This window comes from Podarcis pityusensis (assembly GCF_964106645.2).
Source record: "Podarcis pityusensis genome assembly, chromosome: 7".
Classification (NCBI taxonomy): Eukaryota; Metazoa; Chordata; class Lepidosauria; order Squamata; family Lacertidae; genus Podarcis; species Podarcis pityusensis.
This window is the reverse complement of record NC_138031.1, coordinates 41,960,529-41,977,835: the sequence shown is the minus strand read 5'-3', so window position 1 is coordinate 41,977,835 and position 17,307 is coordinate 41,960,529. Positions and strand designations below refer to the sequence as shown.

General features: G+C 40.9%; 1 protein-coding gene across 3 annotated transcripts in view; it reads right to left on the bottom strand.

Annotated features, from left to right (window-relative positions):
* Window positions 1–17,307, bottom strand: part of NOL4 (nucleolar protein 4) — a 117,742-nt gene that overhangs the window by 82,327 nt on the left and 18,108 nt on the right. For all 3 annotated transcript variants that reach the window (XM_081013841.1, XM_081013840.1, XM_081013843.1), the window contains exon 2: window positions 387–536. In XM_081013841.1, the coding sequence (XP_080869967.1) occupies window positions 387–536 (150 nt within the window). The remainder of the gene's footprint in view (window positions 1–386; window positions 537–17,307) is intronic.

Sequence of the window (17,307 nt, the reverse complement as noted above, 5' to 3'; positions counted from 1 at the left end):
ACCACAGAAATGAAGTCAAGCAACTCACACACTATTTGGACATAACATAATGTAGCCTATATAATTTCCCCTTAAAATTGGTAAGTAGGTAAAGGTAAAGGACCCCTGGATGGCTAAGTCCAGTCAAAGGTGACTATGGGTTGCAGCGCTCATCTCACTTCAGGCCGACGGAACCGGCGTTTGTCCACAAACAACACAGATTGGTAAGTACGTAGCCACAGATAGAGCATATCTACAGCTTTTGTAAAATGTTTTAATAGAAACATATGTTATTAGGAATACATGGTTTGCTAAGAGTAGAAGACAAATTACAGTTCTAGCAAGGTATTCTTGATAAAAGATTAGAGTTGCACATGTGCTTTTGTTTTGTAAGGTTGTTTACTTACTGCTTTATAAGTTCTTTTTTGTCCTGCATGTTTTCTGATTTGTTCTCCATTGGGCCCCGTTTCCACATGCATGGAGTAGATTATGTCAAAGAAATCTTCAACAACTGCTACCCGTCTTAAAGACAGTTTCTCATCTACGCCAACTCCATCCTAGGGGAAAAAATGATAGGGAGCACAAGATGAATAGATAAAACTACCAGGAAAACACATCCTGTTACTTAGAGTTGATTAGATAAAGACCCTTGGCACTGACATCTAAAGATCCCTATCCAAGAGTAATACTTAGCAGCTCAATCAATGACAGCAACATTATAATTGCACAATAAATAAAGAATTCTCTGAATAAGATTCTAAGTGGGGAGGAAAGCCTTCAAAAATGGATAATTTGGGTTATCTTAGCTTTTCACTGATGGTGATTTCCATGTTATTTAAAGCACTTCAAACTTACATGAAGTTGATGCAAAATCAAAAAAGCATTTTTAAAACTATGTTATAAACATGTTCACTAATTCTTAAGTGGAAAAATAATTGCTTCAGTTACAATGAGGTCTGGCCACAAATTTGTAAAAAACAACAGTACCCTATTTGTAATATCATTCTGGTTATGAAAAGATATAGTTAAAGAAAAGAGATTGCATCTTAACTTCTGACCAAAATAAATATAAAGTATGCCTATGTATAACCACATTCTCACAAGGAAGAGGAGTTAGAAGGTTTCATCTAGCGTTTGTTTGCAGAAATGCTGCACATATATTTATGTCTGAAATAATAATAAATCATTCTGTGGTCTCATACCCTCCAACATTCGTCAGATGAAAATAGGGACATTTCTCACTCCCCCCACAACTGACCCTTCTCAACCCCCCATTTTTTTTGTCCCCTACTGGAAGAGGATTTCCTGTCAGAAGAAGGGAGAGTGTCACCACCACTCCACTAATGGGACACAGCACGCACACACCCCACTGTCTTGAGAAAAACCCCTTAATCTCAATTTGATTTGATTTCTTTGATAGATTTACAAAAAGAAAAACACACACCAATAATGTTGTTGTTTTTTTAGAATATCAATATTCCTTGTACTCCGTTCTGCTCCCCTTTTCTTCCTGCCCAGGACAACCCAGCCCTCTGCCTGCCTCTCAAAGCTGGTACGTCATGTGGGGCTGGGCCTCATTGGCAGCAGCCTCCCCTCCTTGCCTGCTCTCCAGCAGCCACTATGAGCTGCCCAAGGGAGGAGGCTGGTAGCAGCAGCCACAGAGAGGCTCATCCTCCTCCCCAGGCTTGGCAGTGGCATGGGTAGCAGGGGAAATATTCCCAAGACATTCTGGGATCAAAGCAGAAGCCAGGATGGCTTTTGTAATTCTGGGCCTGTCCCTGATTGGTTGGAGGTTCCAGTCAATTGGGAGTTGACTGTCAGTGAGAGGAAGGCAGCTGGGATTTTGATGGCTGAGGGGTTGGAGGGAGAAAGTTGTGAGGAACAGCTGAGGGAAATAATTGAGGTATAGCCGTTTGTTGAGCTTTTTTCAGTTTTGCCCAGAATTGTTGAGCTTTTTGGACACAATTGCACTGCCGGCACAGGCCGCCATACATCCGGATATTCCCTGACATTTTCTACATTTCTATCTGGACACTACTGTTGACTGCAGTATTCCAGATATATCCAGGAAAATCCAGATATATGGCAACCCTAGCTTTGGGGGTACAGAGACAGATTGTCTACTGTAGCAGGACTGGGTTGTGGGATGGAAGTTTAGGGAATTAGGCTTGAGATGAAAGCCACTTAGAGGCTGCTGTCAGCAACAATGTCTCTTGAATCTTCAGAAACTGTCAACAAGCACCTTTTAAGATCCCAGTGTATCAGTATTTTCTTATGTACATGGTATCCCTTTAATAAACCAGCAATCTTCATCCTGTCTATTTCATGCCTATGCCTGAAATTCATGTTACTAGGTTTTGAAAGCATTCTGAGTTGATGGCAGAGGAAAGTTAAAGTACAGATACATGAATCTGTGTTTATACAAAATGAGCCAGATGGAACCTAGAATCCCAGATAGATAACTCTCAGGTAGATACTGGAGTTCAGATCTATATAGAAACACCACCTTCTGATCTGGAAGCCCTCTTCCCAAATCCTTGGTGTGGGGGGACTCTTTGTCGTTAATCACAAATTAAGCCCTGGCTTAATCTTCCTTAAAAATCAAGTTCATAAATGAATAAACACAATGTTCAGCAACCTGCTTCACTTACTCTCATTTTGAACAGACTGTTGATGTACATTTACAGTACCCATCTAGCCTACTTTTTCCACTGAGTAGTGTCACTAAAGCAGTGTTTATAAGTATCCACTAGTTGCTTTTACTGTGTGAGAGAATTTGACTTTATAGATTCCATAGTTAACAGTGCCACCTACATCTCAAAACCTTGCAACTGATGTTCACATCATTGCTAACCAACTAGCAAAGACACCTCTGAATCAACTTGTTTTTCTGTGATTTGAGTACTCTTGTGCAGCTCCCATCCATATTTCACAGCACTGGCTAACATGCAAGGATGAAGGTGCATACCTTCAAACAATGGTCCCATTTGACAATATACTTTGTGGATGCTCTCTTATTCAGTCTTTCCTTACACATATATGCTAAATTCTAGCTGTCCAGCCCTCTGGACGGTTCCAGATAAGGAATTTTTTTATGTGTTTGGCTGCTAATACATGTACAGAAGGTGAGCAAAGTTTGTGCTCCCTGCCCCCCCCCCCAAATACATGTACTTACTTCATTAAAGAAATGGAATAAGTATCTTTTCCAAACCATTGTCCTTTATCCAGTGCTTTTTTTCTTAAAAAAAAATGTTTAAGGGTACTTTCATTTTCCTACTCATATTGAAATACTACCCCTCAATGAGGCCAAACTTAGATTCACAAAATGTTTAGGGGTATGCGTACCCCTAGGAAAAAAGCACTGCCTTTATCTAATCCATGATCAGTGCCTGGATGTAATCATGGGCTAGATAAGGGCTAATGAACTGCAACTGAATCTTTACAATACAGACACCCTATGAATCAGTGATTCCTAGGTAGAGGAATTGGGTTGCATACTTGCCCTGTATGGCATTGCACTCTTTCCAAAGGAGCAAGTGTATGGTTTGGTGTTGTTCCTAGATCAACCACTATCACTGGAGACCCAGGGGACTTCAGTGGCTTGGAGTGCCCATTGCTAACTGGCTGGTGTGACAACTTTGACTGTTCCTAGACAGGGATAGCCTTGCTGTAGGGGTCCATACATCAATAACCTCCTAATTAGACTACTGTATGTGGCTGGTATGGTTTATGTACTACAAAATATGATCCATCAAAGTCAGTTGGATTTACTTCAAAGCATATGAATTTAAAATCGGGCCACTGGGTCTCGTAAACCTTGTAAACCTATATAAACATTTGCTGAACTGATTAATATGCTGGACTAAAATTAATTTTAAAATCCATTCATATACTACAAAGAGAAGATAACATCTATTGATAATACACAATGGCTGTGTATACACTTAAACCTTGTTGTTGGCATCCTTCTGTCTCAAGAGACAATGGCGTGCACCTCCAGTGAAGTCAAACTGCTGCATTAGCAGCACCAAAGTGACGTCCCCAGGGTGCAAGCCTGGGCAGTGTGTATGGAGGTCCTGGGCTGCCCAGACAATAGCCTTGCTGATGGGTTACAAAGGAAAGCAGTGAAATACGTTTGGTGCCAGCCTGGCTGCGGGAGTTGCCAGAAGGGGGCGTACAAGGCATCAGCTAACCACTTTAGCAATCCACTCCAGATTTGAGTAGGGTTTACTCCTTAGCCTTTTCTTATCCTGAAGATGTCCTGCAAGGTAGTAGAGGTTTAGGGCCAGAGTTTTCCTTCTCTTTGATGGGCTACCTTTCCAGGTTGCTGAGCCCCATCTGCGCCTCACTTCCCTCTGCAGCACATGCAGAAACCGCCATCTTGGCCAGTGGACCCACTCTGGGTCTTGTCTGCTCAATCTACTGGAGCCTGTCTGCATGCAGGGGAAGTTCCTAACTCCCTAAGAGTTTGAGACCCATCGACTACCCTTGCCTAGTTTAGCCATCCAGTCAAATGCATTTCCCAGTGTGTGGCCACTGTCACATGCTGGCAGCTTCTAGGAGCCACAGCTGAGAGCTCAGTGCAGCATGGGAACCAAAGGTGGACAAACTACCCCAGAAGGAGAATGACATACCCCTCCCCTAACACCCCATACACCCCATTAAACATTAACTATAGATTAACTTGAGGTGTGAAGCAGGCCAGTTTAATAATAATAATAATAATAATAATAATAATAATAATAATAGAACTATTCAGTAGACAGTCCTTAACTACCAACATGAATTTGACAAAAACTGCGGGAAGCAATGAGGCCAAACTTAGATTCACAAAATGTTTAGGGGTATGTGTCCCCCTGCGTCCCCCCATAAAAAAACCACTGGTTGTATAGTTAGGTGGATTATTCCCTGAGACAAAAAGATGAATTGGAGGACATCTTACTGTTACTTTTGGTCACTTATCCAACAATGGAAAGCTACAGCATATTACCCATGTGTCAAATCTGAAATTAATTTCTGAAATTTTACAAGCTAAACCAAAAGGCAGGCAGAGTGACATTTATACAGCAGAGTCAACCCAACTAAATGGAAATGGGGGAAGGGGATCTGCTCATCCTTAATTACAGTATCCTACTACAAGCTGGATCTGATAGCCTATGAAGTCTCTCCCAGCTCTGTGTTTTTATGATTCTGTGTTATTCCATCCAGAGTAGACAAAAAACAAGTCTAACTATGGACGTGAAAATTTCCAGTATGCCATCTTACTTTTGTAACCCATCAGCATTTTCAGTAAAGTGTTGGAACCAAAAAAAGTTGTGAAAATAAAGCGTATTCATTTTCCCTTGCTTCAAAAAATATATAAAATATATAAAAAAAAGAAGCAATAATGCTATCTACTGCTTACGTGTCTGTTTGAAAATAGGTCTCTTGAAAATTCTCTTTCATCATGCATAAATGTCATTTTGGAAACATTTGTAGGGTTTCAAACTATATTCTTTTAAAAAAATCCCGTATTACTTTAAAGGACACAAAAAATTAGAGACCCGAAAGATACAAAGTTTATTAAGGAATGGAATAAATTTATAACATATATTGAAGCAGACGTAAGAAATTTAAATATCACAGTAGGTTTAATATAACCCTTCGACACGCAGATGTTATAAATCGAAACTGCGGGAAAAATTATTTGTTATATAGTCCAAAACCGAGGTGGAGGGAAGTCAATTATTTGTATGATGCTCTTTGTTGTTTGTTTTCTTTTTTGTGGTGATTTTGTTTTGTTGTTGTTTGTGTTTGACTGGTTAACGGAAATTAATAAAAAGAATTTTAAAAAATAAAATAAATAAAGGGTTAAATTGGACTGTTAATTTCAGACTTCTTATGCGCCAGCCATAATATTTTCAGGTCTGAAGTTACATATGAAAAAAATAGTCAGCTGCAGCATAAGAGCATCAGAAAGCTCACTAATCCAACCTTATAATGTTTACACTACAAAATATAGATGGCAAGCATGTTTTCTCTATATTAGAAGATAATATTTTCATAGTAATGGAAATATCAGGCAATGTTCAGTGCCAACCCACTTGGTTATTTTTACTTTTCGCACCATTTAACACTGCAAAATCATGGCAGGATCATTGCACTGAGCATGAAAAGATGATATATTTGTTATTAGATAAAGAATTAAAAATGGAACTTGTTGAAAATTCTATATCTATTGTATTTGCACACTTCTAGAGAAGGGTTTGAGCCACACTTAATCTTACTTAAAGTACAAGTATTGAAATCTACCCTAAGTATAACTCAAATCACACATGTATATGCAACATACATGACTAAAATCTATTTCTGAATATCTATACTCAAATGTGCATTTAATAACTTTATTGAGGTTGTAATCCTAGTCACAGTTTCCCAGAGTATGCCCCATTGAACATAGTGGGACTTACTTCTGAATAAACATCCATAGCATTGTGCAGTTAAGCATATTGACACACAAAATCATTACACTGATCTGCAGAATTGACAATCTCACCTATCCACAATCAAAGTGGATTTAAAATTATTTGCACTTTGATGGACTGAACTCTCAAGGCATAGGTAACATAGTACACAAAACTACAATAAATATATATATATTATCACTTCTTGCAGTTTTTAAAAGTCAAACGGGTTTGCCAAAGGATCTGTTCATCTGCCTCTGTATTGATACCAAAGCTGATCCAGCTGGGAATACGTAACATCAAACCATCATTAACTAGGATTTTATTTCTTCTATATGTGCTGAATGAGGTGAGAAACTTGTGAAGCAATAACTCTCCACAGGAATCAGAACTGTATAATAAATGTGATAAGTCTGGGATTTTATCAGATTTATATTAGTATAACCCATCCCAAAAGATAACACATTGATAGAACTATGCATTTACTGTTAGATCTTCAGTAGGTATGAATCAAAGTATCCAGGGAAATAATGGAGTTTGACAACTCATGATCTGTCTCTTCGCCTGTGGCAGTTAGATAAACTAGACCTGTACATCCAGATTACAGCCTTGAAGTCCTCCAGTTAGATAGCATCACCTGTTTCCAGCCTTGGTTCAATCAGAGACCTTCTAAAATGGGACTTGACTTGATGACCTGACAGAATTAGGGGAAATAATATATTTTATTTTCAGAGTACAGACTTTGTTTCCTTGTTATGACAACACTGTTTGCCCTGCAGTTTTCTCTGCATATCATGCCTGAATAAAAGCAGATACAGTATACGATTATGGAGGGGAATGCTAGAAAACTGGTCACACTAGTCAGGATTTCTTTCTCAGATTATGATAATACCTTAAAAACCAGCAGCTCACTACCAGCAGGTAGAAAACCATATACCAGTAAACATAGGATGATGAGTAAGTTAGAAAAGTAACGGTTATAATTACAAATGTAATAAAACAAATATAGGAGCTTAAATAAGGAGAAATGAAAAATAAGGTTTTCGAAAGTGGAAACATAGAAACCATGTGAGCTAAAAAGAAAGCAGTGACAAACATTCCAGAAAAGCGGTTAACAGTTTAGAAAAATAACAATGTGAAAAAAGAATTTAAAATACTTAAAAGTTTTGCACAAAGTAATCAATATAAATAAAAGTTTAAAGTAATATTGAAATGTTTTATTAAAAGAAAAAGGGTTAGAATATGGCCACACCAAAAGTAGGAACAAAATATACAAACTGGGGGGAAAAAACTCCACCAAGATGTGCACACCCTCAATTCAGCTAGTTCATTCTTTATTCAAAAGTTATCAGAAGTTTGAAAAAGGATACAGCTGCTTGTCAAATTGGCAGTGGAGAAGACCTTTGACTGAGGCGCTGGTCCTCATGTCTCCTATCATAGACAATAAATTACATTTTAAATTAATGCATTGGCACTGACTCTCTGTTACTGGTATCAGATTCTCTCCTCTGATCCAGCTCCGTAGCTAAATAACTTGAACTTTCTGAACCAGATTGTGGCAATAGCAAGTCGGGTCTCAAACTTCTACATGACAGGTTTGAGCTGATTCTCTTTTTCTTCCAACTTGTGACTGTGCTGGAGGCATCAATCTTGTAATGTCAGCACTAGATGACCTAATCGTCTACATCTATGATTCTGCAATGCAGCAGCTGTACAGCAGTTTGTTGTAAACAGGTTCATTGTCTCCATTCTTTTCCCAGTGGACAACCGTCTCTTTCCCAAAACCATTGCAGTAACAAACTCTTAATTGGCACCTTTGCTAGCAGTCTCAAAGAAAGCAAAGGGCAGTTCATTAGGTCCAGCAGTCCTGTACCAATGGCAGTTGAAGCGCTAGGCAGGCAAAAAGCCCTTGGTGACCTTTTGTCTACTTTGTACATCTTTGCTCCTGGCCCTCTCAAGCCCACCTCCAACATACCTTCTTCTTTTTTTTGCCATTGCTACAACATGGATCAGTTGTGGCAATTTGCACTCAGCTGCAAATTGAATGGGACTATACTGACAAACAGGAATCACTGGCAAATCACAGCACATCCTGGATATAATCCTAATTGTATGGTATGGAAGGAAAAAATAGAGCCTCAAAGTAGGCACCCCATAGCCATTTTTGAAAAGACATGGAATCTCAAATCTTTCCCCTCTTGCCCACAGCATATTTAGACACATTAGCAAGCAATAAACAGCAAAGCCTAAATACTTTAGGACAGGTTACCTGAAGGACCATTCTCTCCAGTATGAACCAACCTGCCTATTAAAATGTTCAGGAGAAGCTCTCTTCTGCATTCTGCCCACATCAGATGTGCATTTGGTATAGATGCTAGAGAGAACCTTCTCTGTGGCTGTGCACAAGCTCTGCCATTTCTGTCCCTCTTTGATGGCATTCCACTTACATGAGCAGACATTATTTCAGCAGGCCTTTGGCCTGTTGAGTTAAATATTCTGTACCCTGCTGCATTGACTTCACCCCCCCCCCCAAAAGGCACACTCTTCCATTGCCTCCCGAGACAGGTGGATGCCAGCATCAACCATGCTGCATTGACTACTGGCTTTCATTCTTAACTGGCTAGCGTTCTGTGTATGTGTGAGTGAGTGAAGCTGTAATTTCATAATTTTATTATTGCTAGTCACCTTGGGCATTTAGCATGGAAAAGCTGAGTATGGTTTTTCATAGTTAATGTAATCAATATTGATATATATTGCTATGTTGCTAACAAAGATGCTATTAGGAACTTTGGTGCTGTCCTTCTCTAACACATGTTGTCAGGAACTCTGAAACTAGACACCCCTCACATATCTGATATGATTTATACAGTGTGCACTATGCATCATATGTATGTGAGGCTTTAAGAAGTAGTTTCTGGTGGGTGTTAAAAATTAAAGGTTCAGAGAACTCCTTTGTCAAACAAAGCCTTGCCAGTGTTCCTGTTGCAGGCTGATACTGGCTAGAGCACCCTACTCCAGAAGTGACTGAATCTGACTGTTTATAATTTGAATTTTATTTTTTACTTTCCCACCTTTCTACACGCAGTATCCAAAGCAGCTAAGAAGGTAAATGAAAACAATGCAAACAACTGTCCAAGATTAAAATATTATATAAAACAAATTAAAGTAGCGGGAGCCAAAACTGGATGCTAAACTGGGGAATGAGCATAACTTAGTGATAGAGCACATGCTCTGCATGCAAAATGTCCCAAGTTGAATCCTTGGGAAAGACCTCTCTGAGGACAATGTAGTTTCAAAGCTTTGGCATGACTGGGGGCATATCCACGCTTTTGTTTGTCCTGTGTTTTCTTTCACTTGTTGCAGGGCAAATTAGTACCACTAAAGTATTGTCCAGGATTCTGGGTCCTCATGCCACACCTCAGTCCATACTTTTTCAAGGAGGCAACCCTGAAAACATGCAATATTCTCTCCTTATCTGAGAACTCAGTGCACACTGCTAGTGTGCTCTTTCAACTCCTCCTGTTGACCTGGAGGCGGAGGAGGAAGAGCTGAACAGCAAATGCTCATCAGGGGAAGAGGAGATCACAACCCTGCCCAGTTTGGAGATAACGTTTGGGGTTTCCAAATGGGTGCTAGCTCTTGAAAAGTTGAAGGCCATCAATTGTAACTCAAACTCATAACAAACCATCAGTATTAGCAAATGCTGTTTGCAATGGTGGGTACTGTCCATTGGGACTGGTGGGGCATAAGGCACCAAGTCAACAATGAGTGCAGTCAAAGCCACTGACTGATGCAACCACAACCAATGACAGGCAGAGCCAACTTAGTCTAGTTTTGTCCCCGTTCGCCTCCCTATTGAGTTGTACAAGGGTAACACTAAGACTAAAAATGAGGAAGCTGGCAAACAGTTCCACACACTGGATTGACTGTAAGAGAAAGCAGGCAGGTGGGGCTGGCTGAGGGCAGCCTGAAATTGCTGGGGCAGTGCCCCAGTCATTCTAATAGACCAGCCTCCACTGTTTATCTCTTTGAACACATTGTCTGCACAGTGTGAAAATACTGCATCTTTTTAACAACCCACACCTGCCACCCAAAATAATACTTTAGACCCTGGGCAGGTGGTACTAAGCAGGTGGTGTGCGTAATGGCAAGGAAAGACACCACTTTCACAAGGAAATAATTAAATATTTTCAATAAATGGTGTTGAAATTGGTAACTTTGTGGCCTCCAGTTCTCAATGATACCACTTTAGGCCAGCTTCAGAAGAAGTCTCTTTTAAATAAAGCAATACAGATATTTATTCAAACAAACAAAAAATTAAGCTGATTGACTAAAGAAAGGGGTGTGTTTGTAAGTAGGCAGTTAACTAACCGGCAGCATTACTGTTAATACAATGGGCAACTTAGTTAGTCAATGTGTATGTTTGCTTTAAAAATATTTGCCCAAACCCTGTTTTATTAGTTTACCCAAACTGCATTGGTGATAAGGAAATGTAAGAAAATGTTGTACCAAAGAAAAGTAATTTTAAATAGTGTACAAGAAAAGGCTTCATAGGGCTGTTTCATCTGATTTTGCACTGGAGCACTCAGTTGATCTTATTACAAGATGAATAACAGCAGAGTTTACCTTTTCTCTGTTATCCTACAAGAAACTTCCAGTAGAGGGAGTTGGACATTTCTACTGAAATTTCTTTGAGGGAGTTTTCATGTCACTGCGATGAAGATCCAGAGATCAGCAAGGAAATGGGTGTGGAAGTGTAATGCTTTTCTGAATGCCATTTGAATAGTGCCACAAGATAAAACACATGCAAGGTAAGCCATATATACTCCAACCTACAGCTTCCTTTAAATGTTTTGCAATCTATCAGCAACCCAGTCTTCTGCACTTTTACTTGGGAGTATGCCTAATTCTCTTCTGTGAGGCTTATTTCCTAAGTAACTGTATGAGATTGCAACATAAGGCAAATGGATGCATTAACCACTGCAATGTGGGAGCCAGTTCCTTGCCATTTCCTCCACACCGCTTTGTTAATGTTTCAATCCAGGAACCAGAGTGGGTTAATAGCATGATCCTTTAACACCTAATCATCAATGAGATCAATGGGTGTTTGAAGGGCTAACTGATCTAAACCCTGGACCAGCACATTACAGGGATTAAAGACTGTGGAAGTGAATGACTGAAATACTCTCTATGGGAAGAGAGCAAATTGTTTGTACAGGAGGGGAGGATGTAACAGTGCTCATCTCTCCCCTAGGGACCTGTAATTTCCTTGAGCTAGCATTACTACTTTTAACTTGCCACACAGTCTTTGCTGATATTTAATCCTTATTTCATGTATAGACTTGCTTCAATCAGCAAGGGGGGCAGTCACAAGTGGGACACAATGTGCTTCTTTATTAGGGACAAGTCCAATGTTAATGGGGCATGTGTATGCTGGGTGAGGGCATCAATATGGTCCAGGGCCCTGTGATTCTTACCTCTTGGAATGATGCATTGAATAAAATGAGTGTCTAACAGCTGAACATCCTGGTCTATGGACAAACCCCACCTGCCCAAGTGCTTACCCCTGCTTCAGAACCTATACACTATGAAGAAATGCTGCCCAGCCACACCCCCTGAAGTTCTGAAAGAAGCCACCTCATAGCCTTTGCCCTAAAGCTTGTCTCCACGCTCAGGACCACTTTAACACCCTAAGGTTCCATTAGTCTGTGTTTGCCTAGTGTCAGTGGCAGATTGGGGGCTCTCAAATGTCAGTACACTGCTAAAATTTGGCACCCCCGCCTCTCACACTCTGTTCTACAGCATTGTTGTGGCTCCCCATGCAGCACAGCACCCAGTGTGGCCAAACCAGTTGCACTACCCTAAAACTGCCTCTGCTAGTGTGGCCATGTGGTTTACTTTATAGATGACAGTTCTCTGCCTGAAGGAGTTGTCCGTTTGAAGGGGTGTCTGGTCCAACTCTAGTTTAAAGATAAAGAACTGTAAGCAGAGCAGAGGCCTTGAAGTTGTCCATCAACAGTTAACACCTGGACAGCAGACTGAGCAGGCACATAGGTCATAGTCTTCCCTACAATGGTGAAATACAATGTAATTCTATTTAAACCATGAAAATATATGCAAACATTACAGAAATCTGTGTCCTCTTTTGCCATCTTTTTTGGCTAGGTATAAGCTGGCATTCTATCAATGAAGCATCAAGATTTCAAACCCAGGACTCTTATCTCCCAACAGATCCTATTATTCTCCCAGTGGACAGGATCTGGGATGTAAAGTGCCAGAATTGAAGGCTCTTAACGGACTACATCCAGAAGTACCTTTAAAAGAAAATTTTTCAGGTGAATCTACTTCCCTAGCTTGGCCCCTCGATTACTCATAGGGGGATTTGTTCTTTTTGGCTAAGCATATTGAAAACATCTCCCTGTTGGCTGATGTGATTATGACATCAATGGTCTGTTCTTCCAGATACTGTTTATCACTCTACAGCTATTGAACTGGATTTTCACACTCCTGCCTTCATTGATTGCTGTCACCTGGCAGGCCCCCAAGTCCTTGTCATCAGCATGAGAAAGCTGCAATGCTTATGTGGAGGGAAGATGGGCAAATACTTTCTTAGGGACCCTGATGGAGGCTGAGTTTTGTTTTCTGTTTTTTAGCCTTTCCTCCTTTTGCTGTGGTCCTAAACCAGAGCGGGCCTCCTGCATCTGCTCCTTGCATTGGATGAAAAGCTCCAGTTGTACCCGTGGAAGCATTCCTTTCAATGTAAATTGATTTAGAGGACCAAATCCCGACTGGGATTATAGCAGGAGGGCAAAGGATTAAAGCTGCCAGCTCTTCCAGAATTCGGATGGCTTCCCCCAAACTCTCACACCTGCAATTTACCTTTTGGGGGGGGGGGACCTAATTCATGCAATTATTGGTACTTTCAATATTGGAATGCCTAGTTTGACTTTCAGATGGATTTTTGCTGTCTCTCTCCTTTTGCTGGGATACTAACTGGGACGTAACATAGGGGACACAGCTTGCATGTGCTTAAGGAGCTGCACTGGCTTCCAAACAATTTCTAAGAACAATTCATAGTCCTTATACTTATCTTCAAAGTTCTATGTGGCTTAGGACCTGGTTACCTGAAGGACAGGGCAGCCCACCCATGAAGCAACGTGGGGAAACTGCCTCAGGTGGCAAGATCCAGGGGCAGCAGATCCAGCCTCCAAGGAATGCATTGCTTGCTGCTGCTGCTGCTGCTGCTGCAGTGGCAGCAATGACTGCAGTGTGTTCCTTGGAGCTGGATCTGCCGCCTCATCAGAGCCCCCAGTTCCACTTCTACAGTGGCCTCTCAGTGAATAGAAGGTGCTGCTAGTCTCCTCCCACATACAGGGAGGAAATAGTAGGGACTACCCTCTGTGGTCCCAGCTGACTGGCACTGTCTTCATGTTCTGCTTTCAGGAGGGATCAGCTACTCTCAGGAACTCTGATTGGGTGCTCCAGAGTAAAACCAATCCCAGTGGGGCTTGCATTTGGTGCCAAATTTAAAATGTTCCGAATACAAGCCCTGTTTGCCAAGGGACAATCAGAAGTATGTTTCATGCTTCCAGCTGTTCCTTTGTAGCTGCCTCTTTACCTGTTCTGCAGGTGACATCATTTAGGATATCAGGTGTGGGGTGTGTGGGGGCTTGTAGAAAACAGCTCCATGGGTCAAACTGGGACCCACAAGTCAGAAGTCATTGTCATCCCCCTGTTTTAACACATACCTACATGTGGGCCTTTTGGGGAGGGGGTTACTGACATAGAAAAGAATCATAGAACTGTAGAGGTGGAAGGGACCTCAAGGGTCATCTAATTCAACCCCCTGCATTGAAGGAATCTTTTGTCCAATGCGGGTTACGAACCCACAATCCTGGGATAAAGAATCTCATGCTTTAATACTCTTATTTTAAAACTGTAAATCAACTTGGAAACTCTTTTGGGGGCTGAAATGTGTCATTAAATTGATTTTTTATATATAAACAAACAAATAAATGAAAATATGGTTGGAATCTCAATAGGTATAGGTTAACAAGCAGACCAGTGATATCAGAATAGTCATAGTAATGTCAGTCTCACCTGTTTCCAGCCAAACTTTAAAAGCACATATTGTTGAAACTTCTAAGAACTATGGGAACAAATCTTGTTCCTCTAGCTATTAGGTATGTAATTGATGAAATTATGGGATGGACACTGAAATCTGAGAGATAGGAACAACCTCTATCAGAACCATTGCTGGTGGGAAGCCTTATCCTTTAGTGCAATTCCAACTGAAGCGATTAGGCTTATACAAATAGCACTTTAGAGTGAAAGTATTAAATCGGTGGTAGTGAGAATAGCAGTAAAAGTAGTATGAAACTGAGATTCTGACATACCAGATGGGATTAATAATAAAGGCTTAGGGTGCAATCCTATACCCACTTAACCTGGGAGTGAGCCCCACTAAACTCAATGGAACTTACTTTTGTATAGGCATGTATAGAATAGTTGCCATACTAAGATGACTAATAATTATTGAAGTAGATGCTGCCAGGGTACTTCGGGCCATCTTTTTCTGATATACGCTTCTATAGTTCAGCTCTTCTGTCAGAGCATGATAGATTCTGAATGAAGAGAGAGATTTGGCACTTGCCTTCATAATAACCTTGCACTTTACAGCTACTCCCAGTAAAAATAAATAAATTGGCAGTTTTGTGGATAGTGTCTGAGGTTACGCTCAGACTATAAACTGAATTTGAGTCATGCTACGCTAAGATTGACTCTTGGAGCTGTTTTCAGCAGATGATCTAATAAGGAATAGTAGTTTGTGCAGGTGCAAAATGCTATTTCCTTACTATTGATTAACCACAACTGCCCCCACTCATCTTAGTTTGGTGTGGTCTTCCAGGTCACAGGGTACAAATTAAAAGCAAACTAGCCCTAGCACTTTTTATGTCGCAAACTAAACACTTCCAGTGCAACAGAAGTGACCCAAACTCTTTTTTTATTAGTTCTATTTAACTTTGACTGAGAAGATATTCCACTTTGTTCAGTATTCTGTGTGTTTGCCTATGTATCAGCAGTACCAACATATACAGTAGATCTGCATTTTCCTATGTATGTACATCTACATAAGAAAAATTAACAACACTAAAAGAGAAAACTTTGGTGTGGATAGTATCAAGTCTCTTCTGTGTTTAGAGAATCGTAGTGTTATAAGGGACCTCAAAGACCATCTGGTCCAATCCATTGCTGATGCAAGAACTTTACTGCTAATCAGTAGCCCGTCCAGCCTCTGCTTAGGAACCTCCTATGAAGAAGAAGAGTCCACTACTTTTCAGGGCAACCTGTTCCATTATCAAATAGCTCAAAATCAGGATGCTCTTCCCAACATTTAGTTGAAATTCTGTTTCTCGTAGTTTGAAGACATTAGTTTGGGTCCGTGAAGAAATCCTGTTTATTTGAATTAAGTTTTAATAAGTATCATGTAATGTGTTATTACATTTTGTATTGTGACGTACATTGGTAATGTATTGGATGTGTGTGTCTGGTCTGGAGAAAGTCAGTTTAACAGTAGCTTGGGGCCTTAACCGACAGCTGTGAGGAAGGGTTGCTGTTAGAATTCTCAGTGTGCAAAAGAATGAGAGAAGTAGTACCAAGTCATGTTTGTTTGTATCACATTAGTAAGATAGTGTGGACTCCAATGAAAAAGTGGGTATGTTTTCTCTCTGTGTTTGTGTTCCAGTGTCTTTCTGGGTGGTGACATGTCAGGGCAATGCATATGAGAGCATATTGAGGGGATTTCCCCGACACATGTATTTTGTATCTCTACATCAATAGATATGTGTATGCCCATCATAGTCTGTACCAGCATCATTTTCTGTTAGTATAAGAGCCATTTCACATATTGCACTTTGCTGAATTAGACCACAGACCCCCAACCCTAACTCCTTCCCACATTATCCACATGCTCCTAAACCCTAAGGTTCACAAATTGAGCATGAGCACCTGAAGGAAGCAAATGCATGGAGAACAATTGTGGGGAACCTGAAACCTTTTAAATGCTGTCAAACTCCTATGCCCAGTGGCTCCAGCAAACATGACCAATGATCAGGATTGATGAGTTGTAGTCCAACATCTGGAGGCCTGCCGGTTCTTCACTCCTGACATAGAGCTTCTACACATGTCAAAGCATGTAAGCTTCTACACAATCTGGAACTCTAATGCCACATGGTTCCAGAGTGCATGGAAGCCAAGCACACAGAATTCTACATGTGTCAGATTCCCTGCTCAGATACTCTCCATATGTCCATGTTGGGGGTTGGGTTGCACATCATTAAGGGTGGAGGAACCAGCAGTGTGTCAATCTGTTTATGAGGATAACATGTGAAACAGTTTCCTTCAGCATTCCGTTTCCAACAGCAACCTGCCAGATGCCTAGAAGTTCACAAGCGGTACATGAAGATGACATGCAATTCCTGCTGTTTGCTCCCAGCATCTGGTACTCTGGTACATCATTGCCTCTGAGCACCAAATGTCCATGTCCATACCTGCTTTTCCATGCAGGACTCCACAAGCAAGTTATCCCATGAGGTGATTGTATTGGTGTTTGTGTTTTGCTGGGCATACAGATGTGTGTGAATCACACACGCGTACAACCAGCACATGGGACAAGTAACACGTGGGATGGCTCAGTCGGTAGGGCATGAGGCAGTTGATCTCAGGGTCGTGGGTTCGAGCTCCACGTTGGGCAAAAGATTCCTGCATTGCAGGGGGTTGGACTAGATGACGATCGTGGTCCCTTCCAACTCTACAGTTCTATGATTCATGCTCCCACCTCCCCCCCCCCCACCGCAACGATTGTCAGAGCGTTCCGTGCTGCCAA